At 47.3% G+C, this 14,450-nt stretch overlaps 1 protein-coding gene across 1 annotated transcript in view; it reads left to right on the top strand.

Moving 5' to 3' along the window:
• Nucleotides 1–14,450, top strand: part of SSBP2 (single stranded DNA binding protein 2) — a 665,549-nt gene that overhangs the window by 639,180 nt on the left and 11,919 nt on the right. The window contains exon 16 of the mRNA XM_030193336.1: nt 13,093–13,191. Within this exon, the coding sequence (XP_030049196.1) occupies nt 13,093–13,191 (99 nt within the window). The remainder of the gene's footprint in view (nt 1–13,092; nt 13,192–14,450) is intronic.

The following is a 14,450-nucleotide window of genomic DNA, read 5'->3' as shown; positions in this document are numbered from 1 at the left end:
TTTTCTTTCTTTTTTCCAATTTCTTGTATTTGCTTTATGAGCAGTTGTTTATTGAAACTTTAATGAGTTTCTATGTTTAATGCTTCATATGAAGTCACTTTAGAATCCATTTTTGCATATACTGAGTTTTTGCTTTAATAAGTTTTTGAATGTACTTGGATTTGAAATGTATTTATAATTAAAGTTAAAACAAAAAGTTATTGAATAATACAGAGGTTTTGGTCTTTGGAGGCAAGGGGTTTGGAACAGCTTTGCACTATAGGAGATCTAATAGCCTTGCTACTGATGGATATCTGATGCCTCCATATCCTTTTTCCTCTTTTTTAAGTGATATGTCACAGTGTTCTTTGTTCCCTTGAATATGAGAATTACACTGGCTGCCAGTAGTTCAGAGATGTGTGGTGTGTAGTTGGTCCTCCTGTATATTTAGTACAGTTACTTCGGCCCTGTGCACATAAGCAAACTTTGCACTTTTCCCAGGCGTTACTGTTGGATGTACCTGGTCATACTCGTCAGGTCAGCTCTGACTCAGCATGATCATTTCTGCTGCTTTGTGCCAGAGCTATAGAATAAGTTGCCAGAGGAAGTTAAATCACAAGCAAAGTATCCGCGCTTTAGAAAACTTGTTAAGGTCTGGTTATTCTGAAGTAGCTTATGAAGGGGGTTGAGGGGAGAGGAGGAGAGGTTTAAGATGGGTGATGGGATGGGCACGGGTATGGGTTTTGTACGTGTTTTGTGCAGTAATGTGACATTTTATTGAATTGTAAGCTGCTCAAGGGTCTTTATTGACCGTGAATGGGTATCCAGCAAATTGTAAGTAAATAAAAGTTCCCTTCTGTGACTGGATCAAAGCTTTCTTGGACCTGCCATGATTACCAACTGGTACTATTCAGCAGGCCTGATCAGTTTTAGATAAGCGGCCAGCAGGACCTTTAATCAACAACTCTGCCTTGCACAGTTTTTACATTCTTCTGTCTAGAAAATGCAATTCAAAATGCATTAAACTAGGAGTTTGTTTCACTGATCTACAGAACATACAACCAACAAGAAAGACTAATTGAAGAGATAAGATCTAAAACCTGTTACATACAAAAAGCTGTTCTTTGGATAATTGCAAGTTTTTATTTTCAAGAATTCTATCCAGCATAAAAAAATGTTTCTCTGATTATTGTATACCTTATGAATAAATGCCTTTTAGTACAAATTTTGCACATCCTATGCCTAACTATAAAGGCAGTCTGTTTCTGATATGAATTCATTTTTGAAAAAAAATGTACTTAAGAGGTTTTGAAACACTCCTCTTTGATTATAGAAGTATCAAGAATAAGAAACTAAAACATCTTGCTTGCATGTCTTCTCTTTTCTTGACGCGGTACATTGTGGAAGCCCCTTTCGCAGCTTAACAGCCATGAGTCATTTAGGATATTGTTGCATAGCAGTTTTTGGCCCAGCTGTCTGAGGATTGCCTGTGGACTGCCACAGGTCTCCTGTTGGATTCAGGCATGGGCTTTGAGTAGGCCACATGAGGACATTCCCTTTCTTCTTGCTCAGCCCCACCATTGTTTTTGCTCTGTGTTTAAGATCATTATCCTGCTGAAACGTGAGTCTGCAGACTGGAACAGATTTTCCTCCAGGTTCTGCTTGTACTTTGCACCATTTGTCTTTCCCTGGATCTTCACTACATACTGTGAGAAAGGGGGTGGCAAACCGGAGGGGTGGTGGAGGAAAGGGCTATCTGTGCCCGCCAGGGATCAAAAGAAGAAAGAGTGGGACTATAAGAACTACAAGTCCCAGAAGCCCGAGCTGAGCAGGAAGCAGGAGTGGGAGGAGAAGTCCTCTCAGAGGGGGAAGGGGGAGGAGGTTGATTGGGAGATGAAGTCAGAGGGAGGGGATGAGGAACACCTGTGGGAGAAGGGAGTGGTGGAACAGATGGATTGGCAAGGGGGGGAAGGGGGAGGGGAAACAGAAGAAATGGATATCTCAGCATTTGCTCAGGGCCATGAGGAGAGGAGAAAGAGGGCTGTGTGTACTGGATAACAAAAGGTATGAATTCTTTAACCCAGTGGGTGGTTGTCAGGAGTTAGTGCTGACAAATGAGGGAGGTGGGTCTCTAGGTGTAGCCAGTATGCAGTGCTAAACCTAGAGGAATTCATACCGTAGGGGAAACTTTGGAACTTTATAGTGGTGCTTGAGAAAAGCTGAACTGTGTGATAAGCATTTGATTCTGAATAGAGACTCTAAAGAAAGGGGCCTGTGCCAGGAACAGGTCCCAGTCCATAGGCCTGGTCGGGGACTTAATAGCCGGACTGGAAAGAACCTAGGCGGCTAGTCTATGAGGAGGGGGACTCCACCAGGAAACAGATACGTGCCAGTAGCCGGTAGGGGTTGAACTAGGGGGTGGGCTACTGGCTGGAGAGAACACAACTGTGTAAGCCTGAGGGAGGTTTGCATAACTTGCAAGGATTGCAGACAGCACGGAGAGGTAAGGCTGGATGGTAGACAGCACGGAGAGGTGCAACTGGAGAGCAGACAGCCCGGAGAGGAGCAGGAGTCTGACAGTGGTGCGGCTGGAGTACAGACAGCACGGAGAGGTGCGGCTGGATTGTAGACAGCACGGAGAGGTGCAACTAGAGCGCAGACAGCCCGGAGAGGAGCAGGAGTCTGACATTTGGTGGCAGTGGTGGGATCGGTCGAGCCCGAGTTCCAGTAAGCCGAGGAGGAGGACGGAGGATCGAGACGGACCAGAAAGCTGGGGAGCTTGAACCCGAAGGCGAACAAACCTCCTGCTTCCGGTGAGCATAGTGGGAGCAGGGGGGGATTGGAGGGCGGAGTGGAAGTGTTGTGAAAGTCCACACTTGGGTTTTGTTTTCTCTTGTGTTTTCTTATAGGAAGAAGATCAAAGTTATCGGGATGGATCCGAAAGAGATGTTTGCCTTTATGACTCACCAATTTCAAAAGCAACAAGAGATGGCACATAAACTTATGGAGGAGTCGTTGGCAGCTTCCCGAGCACAGCAGCAGCCACTTTTGGACCTATTTCAGGAATTTCTGCGGACTGGAGGACGAATGTCCGGACCTAACGAAAGTGGGACAACCGTGCGGGGCGAAGGGGCTGCTGGACTGGTAGGACCTGTGGGGGTGAACTGGTTACCTTGGGGAAAATTAACTGAAGCAGATAATATCGAAGATTATCTGGGGGCCTTTGAGAGGGTGGCGGTGACAGCAGGATGGCCTCAGGAGCAATGGACCCTAAGACTAGCTCCTGCGCTGGCTGGGGAAGCTTTAGCGGCTTTTCGGGCCCTACCTACGGGCCAAATAACAGACTACCCAAGGCTGAAAGCCGCTATTTTGGATAGGTTTGGGCTAAGCAAGCATACGTACCGAAGGAGGTTTCGGGAGTTCAGGTGGGGGGAGGGAGAGACACCTAGGGTACTTGCTCAGAAACTAAGTGATTTGGCAGGAAAATGGTTAGAGCCTGAAAGACGGTCCATGCAACAGGTAATGGAAGACCTGGTGCTGGAACAGTTCTTGGAGTCCTTACCTAGAGGGCTTCAGGTTGACTTGATTAAGCGGGGCTGCAGTACCCTCGAGGAGGCAATCCAGAGCATGGATTGTTTCCTAGAGTCGCAGCATTGTGCCCACAGGGGAACCCCGCCGGGAGGGGGATTGGGAGGTCCAAAAGGGCATCAGGTTCCCGAAGGTAGGGGCATGAGAGTGTGGGAGGGGAGAAAAGGGGAAGAAAGAATGTGTTATCGTTGTGGGCGGAAGGGCCATGTGAGGAGAGACTGTGTGGTGAAGTTACAATTGGTGGCCGGAGGGGGAAAGGGGGGCAGGGAGGAGTTCTGCCAACGGGTAGAAGTGATGGGGGTGGGGGTGGAGGGGCTGTTGGATTCTGGAGCAGACCAAACTATGCTAGCCCAGTCCTTGTGGGAGAGGATCAGGGAAAAGGGGGTTGGGGGAGGGGGGAAGAAAGGGCGAGAGGTCACCATACAGTGTGTACATGGGACTTCCAGTAGGTACCCGTTGCGGCAGGTGAGGATCGTAGGACCTTTGGGGGCTCATTGGGTCTGGGTGGCGGTACTACCTAGGTTGCCTCAGGCCCTTATCTTAGGAAGGGATTGGCCCCCATTTTCGCAATATTTGAAAGAGAGAGAGGGGTTAGTGGTTACCCGGGCCCAACGGGGTGCGGAGGGGACGGAGCAGGAGCAGGCTTTGGCCCAGATATTTCCGTTTCAGATGGAGATATTGGGGAACCCGGGGAAAACCAGGGATTCAGGGGGGCATAGGAAGGCGGGGCAGCGTCAGCGGGCTCAGTCTATGAAAGACTTGGAGCAGACGGCGGATTTCCCTGAGGAGGCAGGGGAGGTGCAGGAACAATTCCCCTCTTTTAAGAGGGAACAGCAAGCCGACCCTACTCTGCAATATGCTTGGACGCGGGCAAGGGAGGGGGACAGGGAGGTGCAGGGACCTGGGTTTGTGATAGAGCAGGGCCTTCTGTTTCGGACACCTGCAGGAAACGGAGGAGAGGGGGGACGGAGCCAGTTAGTGGTGCCGAGGGGATTTAGGAATCTACTGTTACGGGTAGCTCATGATCATCCTCTGGGGGGACATAAAGGAGCTCAGAATACGGTTTCCCAATTGTTACGGCGCTTTTATTGGCCCGGATATATAAAGAGGTGGAAAAGTATTGTGAGTCTTGCCCTTTATGTCAGAAGGTGGCCGAACAGGGTCCAGGGAGAGTCCCTTTACATCCTTTGCCCCGCATAGGGACTCCCCTAGGCAGGATTGCGATGGACATAATTGGTCCTCTTCCAAAATCGACTCGGGGGTTCTCCTATATCTTAGTAATCATGGATATGGCCACCAGGTTTCCTTGGGCCATTCCGTTACGAAGCATTTCGGCTAAAGTTATTGCTGCGGAACTTATTCACATTTTCTGTGAAGTAGGATTCCCTCGGGAGGTGCTGACTGACCGGGGGTCTAACTTTAGATCACGGGTTCTAGCACAGGTATGGGAGGCCTTCGGGATTGTTCACATTTGTACGGCTGCATATCACCCGCAGACCAATGGCCTGGTAGAACGTTTTAATAAGACCCTGAAGACTTTGCTTAGGAAGGGAGTGGGCTCTTGCACGGAGAAATGGGATCAATTGCTGCCCTTTGTCCTGTATGTCACGAGGGAGTGTGTGCAGGCCACCCTAGGGGTGTCGCCCTTCGAGTTGTTCTTTGGGCGGGCACCAAGGGGGGTCTTAGATATAGTGAGAGAAAGATGGGTACCCCCGGAAGCCGAGGATAATACTGTAATATCTTATCTGCATGATTTAAAGGGGCGCTTGAGGCGGTTGGGGGTTTACTCTAGGGGCCGATGGCAGGCGGCTCAGCAGTATCAGAAGGCCGCCTATGATAAAAAGACCCGAGTCCGGGAGGTGGCGATAGGGGCTAAAGTGCTGATCATGGTCTCAGATAGTCCTCATAAATTTAGTGGGAACTGGAGGGGTCCGATGATAGTTACGAGGCGGTTGGGCCCAGTCACGTATGAAGTGAGGAATGAACGGGGGAAGAGGCAGACTTATCATATAAATTTGATCAAACCTTGGCAGGCCCGGGAGGTGTGTTGGGCGACTGCAGAGGATTTAACGGAGGAGGATCTCGGTCCTCAGATATCGGAGATGGATTCTAAAGGGGGGTTGCAGGTGGGAGAGGATTTAGAGGGACCCCAAAAAGATCAGATAAGGGCTCTTTTGGGAGAATTTAAGGATGTGCTGACTCCTTGCCCCGGGGCAACGAGATTGATTACGCACGATATTGTAACGGGGGAGGGAAAGGTAGTAAGGCAAAGACCGTATAGGTTATCACCCATGAAGCAGCAAGAGGTGAATCGGCAGGTTAAGGAAATGTTGGAATATGGGGTGATTGAGGAATCACACAGCCCCTGGGCCAGCCCGGTAGTGCTGGTGCCCAAGACCGATGGAACCTGGCGGTTTTGCATTGATTTTCGGCAAGTTAATGCTCTATCGGACCCGGATGCTTATCCCATGCCGAGGATAGAGGAACTACTAGACCGACTAGGGTCAGCCCGGTTTCTGTCAACGCTGGACTTAACAAAAGGCTATTGGCAGATTCCGCTCTCTACTGCAGCTAAGCCCAAGACAGCCTTTTGTACTCCTCTTGGCCTGTTTCAGTTCAAGCGGATGCCATTTGGCTTGAATTCAGCGGCGGCCTCTTGCCAACGCCTGTTAGATCAGGTGTTGAGGCCTCATCAGGCATATGCCGCCGCGTATCTAGATGACGTCATCATACATAGCCAAGACTGGGGGTCTCATCTTCTACAGGTGGGGAAGGTATTAAAGGCTTTTCGGCAAGCTGGGCTTACACTGAATCCCCAAAAATGTTATTTTGCACAGAGGGAGGTGAAATATTTGGGTTACAAAGTAGGAAATGGCCAGATAAAACCATTACAGGGTAAAGTCGAGAGTATCCAACTGTTTCCCCGCCCGGAGACCAAGAAATTGATGAGGGGTTTTTTGGGGCTAGTGGGATACTATCGGAGATTCATTCCTCACTTTGCTACATTGGCCGCTCCTTTGACCGAGATGTTAAAGAAGGATAGGCCCAACCGGTTAAGGTGGGGGGAGGTGGAGCAGGGAGCGTTTGTGGCCCTACGGCAAGCCTTGTGTGAGGAACCTGTACTTAGGGCCGTAGATTTTGATAGAGAATTTATTCTACACACGGACGCTTCGGGCACTGGGTTGGGGGCAGTGCTGTCACAGGTTTTTGAGGGGGAGGAACACCCAGTATTGTATTTGAGCCGAAAGTTGCTCCCTCATGAAACGAGGTATGCCACTATTGAAAGGGAATGTCTAGCCGTGAAATGGGCCATACAAAAATGTCAGTTCTATCTGGAGGGACGGACATTCAAATTGTTTACAGATCATGCCCCTTTAAAGTGGTTGTCCCGGATGAAAGATAGCAATGCCAGATTGATGAGGTGGTATCTGGCATTGCAACCCTTTCAATATCACATTGAGCATAAAGCGGGGAAGTTGTTGCCTCATGTAGATGTCTTGAGTCGGGTTGCTAGCCCGGGGAACGAGGGAAGGTTGGAAAAATGGGCTAGCAATCGCTTAAAGAGGGGGGTATGTGAGAAAGGGGGTGGCAAACCGGAGGGGTGGTGGAGGAAAGGGCTATCTGTGCCCGCCAGGGATCAAAAGAAGAAAGAGTGGGACTATAAGAACTACAAGTCCCAGAAGCCCGAGCTGAGCAGGAAGCAGGAGTGGGAGGAGAAGTCCTCTCAGAGGGGGAAGGGGGAGGAGGTTGATTGGGAGATGAAGTCAGAGGGAGGGGATGAGGAACACCTGTGGGAGAAGGGAGTGGTGGAACAGATGGATTGGCAAGGGGGGGAAGGGGGAGGGGAAACAGAAGAAATGGATATCTCAGCATTTGCTCAGGGCCATGAGGAGAGGAGAAAGAGGGCTGTGTGTACTGGATAACAAAAGGTATGAATTCTTTAACCCAGTGGGTGGTTGTCAGGAGTTAGTGCTGACAAGTGAGGGAGGTGGGTCTCTAGGTGTAGCCAGTATGCAGTGCTAAACCTAGAGGAATTCATACCGTAGGGGAAACTTTGGAACTTTATAGTGGTGCTTGAGAAAAGCTGAACTGTGTGATAAGCATTTGATTCTGAATAGAGACTCTAAAGAAAGGGGCCTGTGCCAGGAACAGGTCCCAGTCCAGAGGCCTGGTCGGGGACTTAATAGCCGGACTGGAAAGAACCTAGGCGGCTAGTCTATGAGGAGGGGGACTCCACCAGGAAACAGATACGTGCCAGTAGCCGGTAGGGGTTGAACTAGGGAGTGGGCTACTGGCTGGAGAGAACACAACTGTGTAAGCCTGAGGGAGGTTTGCATAACTTGCAAGGATTGCAGACAGCACGGAGAGGTGCGGCTGGATGGTAGACAGCACGGAGAGGTGCAACTGGAGAGCACAGCCCGGAGAGGAGCAGGAGTGACAGTGGTGCGGCTGGAGTACAGACAGCACGGAGAGGTGCGGCTGGATTGTAGACAGCACGGAGAGGTGCAACTAGAGCGCAGACAGCCCGGAGAGGAGCAGGAGTCTGACAATACTGCTGCCACTACCATGGTGTTCTGAGGGGTATCCAAATGCAAAACCTGTGACAGGTGTGCAGTCTCCCCTAAGTGTTTTCTTTGCAGACATTATGTAGGCTATTCTGTAATTGGGCACCAACATTTAGGTGTGATATTTAGATTGTAAGCTCTTTTGAGCAGGGACTCTCTCTCTATGTCAGGTGTTCAGCACTGCGTGCATCTGGTAGTGCTATACAAATGCTAATAAGACGGCTGAGGGGAGACATGATAGAGGTATATAAAATAATGAGTGGAGTGGAACAGGTGGATGTGAAGCGTCTGTTCACGCACCTTTATACCAGGTCTATGGCAGGCCTAAATGCAGCATTTATGCACATAACTTTCAGTATTCTGTAAGCAATCTATGTTATGCCCATGCCCTTCCCTTGTGAATACCCCCTAACAATTACACACAAAGCCATTGCAGAATATAATTATAAAATTGCAATTAAATGCACTACTCATCCAAACTCTATGGGACCACAAACTATATAGAAATTGACAAAAGTTAACCAAAAATAATTTGAACTTGATGTCTCATTCACTTGCTCTAATTAAGCAAAGTTTTAAACAACAAAGACCTCAAATCTCCCAATAAGGAATAGTACACATGGAGGGGCATAATCGAACGCGAATGCCCATCTCCATGGGCGTCTATCTCCGAGGACGGGTCCGCGAAGGGGCAGGCCATACCATATTTTCAAAAAAGATGGGCGTCCATCTTTTCTTTCGATAATACAGTTGGTGCCGGGCAAATGCATCTGATTTGGGCGGATTTGAGCTGGGCGGTATCGGTTTTCAGCGATAATGGAAACCGAAGGCGCCCAGCTCAAAAACAAACAACTCCAAGGCATTTGGTCATGGGAGGGGCCAGGATTCGTAGTGCACGGGTCCCCCTCACATGCCAGGACACCAATCGGGCACCCTAGGGGGCACTTGTAACAATTAAAAAAAATTAAAATACCTCCCAAGTCCATAGCTCTCTTACCTTGGGTGCTGAGCCCCCCAAATCCCCCCCCCCAAACCCTCCAGAACTCCCCAGAACTGTACACCATTACCATAGCACTTATGGGTGAAGGGGGGCACCTAGGTGTGGGTACAGTGGGTTTTGGGGGCAGTTAGGAGGGCTCCCATTTACCAGTATGTGTAACAGGTAGGGGGGGGTGGGCCTGGGTCCACCTGCCTGAAGTCCACTGCACCCACTAACAACTGCTCCAGGGACCTGCATACTGCTGTGATGGAGCTGGGTATGACATTTGAGGGTGGCATACAGGCTGGAAAAAAAAAGTTTTTAAAGTTCTTTTTTTGGGGAGGGAGTTAGTGACCACTGGGGGAGTCAAGGGAGGTCATCCCCGATTCCCTCCAGTGGTCATCTGGGCAGTTGGGGCACTTTTAGGGGACTTGTTCGTGAAAAAAAAGGGTCCAAAAAAGTGGCCCAAATTCTCGCTTCTGCCGCCCTTCTCTTTTCCATTATCTGCCGAGCGCGCCCATCTCTCCTCGGCTGATAAACACGCCCCAGTCCCGCCTTCACCATGCCTCCAACATGCCCCCATCAACTTTGTCCGTTCCCGCGACAGACTGCAGTTGGAGGCGCCCAAAATTGGCTTTCGATTATACCGATTTGGGCGCCCATGAGAGAAAGGTGCCCATCTCCCGATGTGGGTCAAAATATGGGCGTCTTTCTCTTTCGAAAATAAGCCTGAAAGTTTTGCAAAAACCACTATCATACATGGGAGTAAGGTATTATCATCGGTCAATTTTTAAAGAAAGCAAGAGGAAAAAATCAGCATTAAAAATTCCTGATTGCCGGAGAAAATACACTAATTGTTTTAAAAACCCTCTTTCAAATGCATAGACCAAAATGAATGAACACACACAAAAAAATGTTAACATATAGGTAAATCCACACATCACCAGTAAATCATTAATAATACTTCAAGCTTGAACAAAGCAAGTAAGCTTACTGCACTCAGTGTCCATTGCAAAAAAATCAAAGGAACATAACCAAAAAACACAGGAGCATAGCCAGCAATAAAAGTTCACTTAGCTGGAACAGCCACCCATATATTCCTCGATGTAGCTCAATCTGAGCTTCAGTGTACGACACTGAACAGTGCACTGCTCTTTCCCTTGACAGTTTTCTTCAAGGAGCTCCAGCCAAACCTCAAGAACAGGATTCTCACAACTATTCGAGTTAAAATTTGACCTTCCTGAGCCAGGTTCTGATAGCTACACATAAGTAGTGCAGGCATACGCTGCAGGGTGGCTTCTCCCTTCCCCAGGCCTCCTTAACCCAACTGGCCCTGCCTTTATACTTCCTGGCAGCTGTCCTCCTGGCTCCACCCCTGCTGTGTCACTTCCTCTTTGTGCTTAAGGTGGTTCTGACTCTGATGGAGTATTCTTAAGGGAAAGGGTCAGCATCCTGTAAACTCCCTCACACAAGATCCTCTGTAGGACTAGTCTGATCTGTTACATTGATCAGAATTTTATAACAGGCCTTTCATGTGTGTGTGTGAACACGTGTGCAAAAATGACTTTATAAAATGTGTCTCTTCAGCAGTGGCTTTCTTCTTAGTGCCCTCCCACACAGGTCACCTTTGTGCAGAAAGCTTTAAATTGTTAAGCAGTCACATTTTCCCCAGTCTCATTCAGAAATCTCTGTAGTCCTTTTAAAATAATTTAAGCCTCATAGTGACATTCTTCAGCAGTTTTCTTAACTCGCAGTTACTGGCATTTAAGGGATGGAGTGTTAGAGACAGAATCATGGTGTCGACAAACTATTCCTGATTTATAATGATGGATATGATATTCAGTCATATTACAATTTTCTTATAGCCTTCCCTCAATCTGCAACTTAGAATAACTTATCCTGGAGTTCTTTTGGCAGCTCTTTTCCACATGTTTAGACCTTTGCTTCAGATTTACTTTATACAACAGAAACTGCATGCTTCTTCATCCAGGAGTATTTGAATTAGCGTAACTACTCTGACTGGATGCAGATGGGCTCCATTTAATTTACTAGAAGCCATTCTGACCGGTATTAGGTATCGGTCAGGATGGCTTAGTTAGCATGTTGTGAGAAAGCTTCTTAGTACAGCCCTGTGGCAAAACGTGTTGGATATAACTCCTGACCAACTGAAGAGCTTTTGCAGATGCTAAGATGAGTATTTATTGCAAAATGTATTAAGCTTTCATATTATTTAAAACTCTATAAGACTTTGAAGAGAAGATATTTATATTGTATTTTTGGAAAATTGATTTGGACTTATTGGATCAGTGACAAGTTGGGTGTATAAATCTTGGAGCATTGAAGTTGTGGCTCTAAGTTACACCACTGAGGTCCATGTAACTTATAATATGCATAAGTGTGAGTCCCATCAAAGCTGTGCCCAGACTCCAACCATATGTATGCCTACCCCTAAAATATATGCTCTGTAAGGTATGCTCATATTTACAGAATAGTGCTTAGGCAGAATTTTGATATACATACGCATGTATATGCCATTATCCTGATTAGGTATGCATATATTCAGCATGTAAATGAATTATCCCCTTAGTGCCAGTACAGTAACCACATGGAACCCCTCCCCCAGGATTTTCGGACAATGAAGAATTAATTTGCTGGAGTACACTGTTTTGGGGAGCTAAAGGAAAGGGCTGTTTATTAGTAAAATCTGAAATAAACTGCTAGCATAGGAGATCAGAAGAAACAAGCTATAATCCATGCTTTCCAACCTGCGGCCCACAGGCCAGAACCTGGCCCATTAAATGCTTTTTTCTGGCTCTCGGAAGCTTGGTAATTCTAATCGTGCTTACAGCTGGGATTCCTGCTTCCCCACTGCAACTCGGCACTCTGTGGCTCATGTTTGAAGAGAGCCAAGTCATGGTGGGAAAGTAGGAATCCCAGCATTTTCTTCAGCCGAAGCCAGGTGAGAGAAAAGAAATTGGATGAAGGCTGGGGTGGGGGGAGAATACATGAGTGAGAGAAACTGGGTGAAGGTTGGTGGGGGGGAGGGGGGATACATGAGCAAGCGTGAGCCTGGGTGAAAGCTGGAGAGGGGATGATCCACCATCATATTTCGTCACTGTTTGACAAACGTGGCAAAATAAAACGCCGCATATTTTGGCCCTCCAAATGTTACAGAATATAAAATGTGGCCCCTGAAAGTTGGACAAGCCTGCTGTAATCCAATATATCAGTGGATAATTAGGCAAGTGTACCCTGCAGTAGAAGGAGCTGCAGGGGGTGGGGCATGCAAATTTTAATGTGCACTGCTGGGAGAAGAAGCTCATATCACTGACATTTACCTTCATAAACAGTGATATCATTCCAAGCTGAAGAATAAGAATGTATATATTGAAATATTATATATATATAAAATATATTGTACGGATGTGGCAGGAATGTGTTCAGTGAGGAGGGCAAATTGTTCCTTCACCCCAACCAGAATGGTTAGGATCTTGCCTGAATTCAGAGCTACTTGCAAGATTTTGGGCGTCAAAAGAAAAGAAGAAATGTGTAGCTGAGATCTTGCACTATTGTCTCTGCCTAGGTTTTGTTCCTCTATGGTGGATAACACACAAAAACACTCTGGGCAAAGATAAAAGCATATCATAATAGTAACAAGCAAACTTTTCTTTCATTTTGTTATATCATATCATTGCTTGTATTATGGATTATTCCACAGAGGATTCAATACAGATACCAGTAAGATAGCATCTCAAAGACTGAGAGAAGTACAAAATAGGCACAATAGCATCAAGAGAAAAATATTCAAAACCATATTTAACAAATAAATATGTTTTTCAATTTTTATGAAAAAAAATTAAGAACTACATTTCCTAAGGTGAATAGGCAAACTTCAGCGTGGAAGAATACAATTTTTCAAAGCCAGGAAACACATTAGAATAGTTAACATTATTTTCTTTCTTGTTTTGTTTTTATGTACAGAATTCACCCAATAATTTGAGTTTGAGTAATCAACCAGGCACTCCACGGGATGACAGCGAAATGGGTGGAAATTTCTTAAATCCATTTCAGAATGAGAGTGTAAGTACTTCTTCATATGATACTAACCATCCACCCGAGCCTTTCTCCGATTTGGTGGCTTTTTTGTATTCTTATTATTTTCTGCCAAAGAGCAGTGGCACCTTAAAAACAAAATTGGGAAACTCTTGCATGTGGTGAGACCCTATTCTATAACAGCATCTGGGTACCCAAATGCTACTATAGAATACTAGTATAACCAGTATCAGTGCGCCTAACATTTACTCAGCCACAGTTCCAGCCATAGACCTGTAGTAACGACAGTTGCGTAAAAGTGGCAGGAATGCACCTAAAACAAATACTGTGTGAGCATAGGAATGCCCCATTTACTCAATAGAGTTTGGGAACTACAGAATGGAATTGACTGGATCTCATTGCTGGGTGTTACAAATTTGAGATTCCCTGTTAAGATTGCCCCTGAAGCAAGCACAAGCTGAAACATGGCCATGTCGGGCAGTTGACTTTGGTAGCAGCAAATGAACTAAACATTACTGAAGACGTTCTACCATACTGCTTTGTCTTCTTGATTTTTTTTTACAACTCTATTTTGACCCTAATTGGGAACCTCCACCCTTGCAGGGGCGGACTGACCATTCAGGCAATCAGGCAGTGCCCGAGGGCCCAGAGGCTCTCTCCCCCACCGCCGCCACACACTACAGCCTCCCAAGCCTCAGTGGGCCCTCCCCAGTCCCACCTTGAAGGGCCCTGGTGGTATAGTGTCCTCTGCGGGGGGGCAAGAAAGAGCACTCTTTCCTGCCCGCTGCCACTATTCTGCCCAACACCGCTGTGTTTTCAAAATGGCTGCCAAGACTCCCTGCGGCAGTCTTGTGAGACTGTCGAGACCCGCAAGACTACCACGGGAAGTGTCAGCACCCATTTTGAAAACACAGTGGCGTCAGGCAGAATAGCGGTAGTGGAAAGAGTGCCACTGGACCACCAGGGCTGGCCCTTTAAAGTAGTTTCAGGAAGGGCCCACTGAGCCTCGGGGGAATGTAGTGTACGAGAAGGGGAGAAAGGGGGGGCTATAGTGTGTGGGTGGGGGGGCATGCAGTGGCTGCATGGCAGTGGGTGGTGGTGGCGGGCATTAGCCAGGGGGGCCCAATGACCTTTACTGCCTGGGGGCCCAGATCTGTCAGTCCGCCCCTGCACCCATGTGTATGACCCTTGCATTTACATGCTGTACCACTTATGCAAAACCTTACAGAGTAACACTGAGGTGCCCTGCTAGCACTTACATGCATTAGCATACACTTACCCGCAAA

Source organism: Microcaecilia unicolor, chromosome 2, assembly GCF_901765095.1.
Source record: "Microcaecilia unicolor chromosome 2, aMicUni1.1, whole genome shotgun sequence".
In the NCBI taxonomy this organism is placed as follows: Eukaryota; Metazoa; Chordata; class Amphibia; order Gymnophiona; family Siphonopidae; genus Microcaecilia; species Microcaecilia unicolor.
The sequence above is the reverse complement of the archived record's forward strand: the minus strand, read 5'-3'. Positions and strand labels throughout refer to the sequence as shown.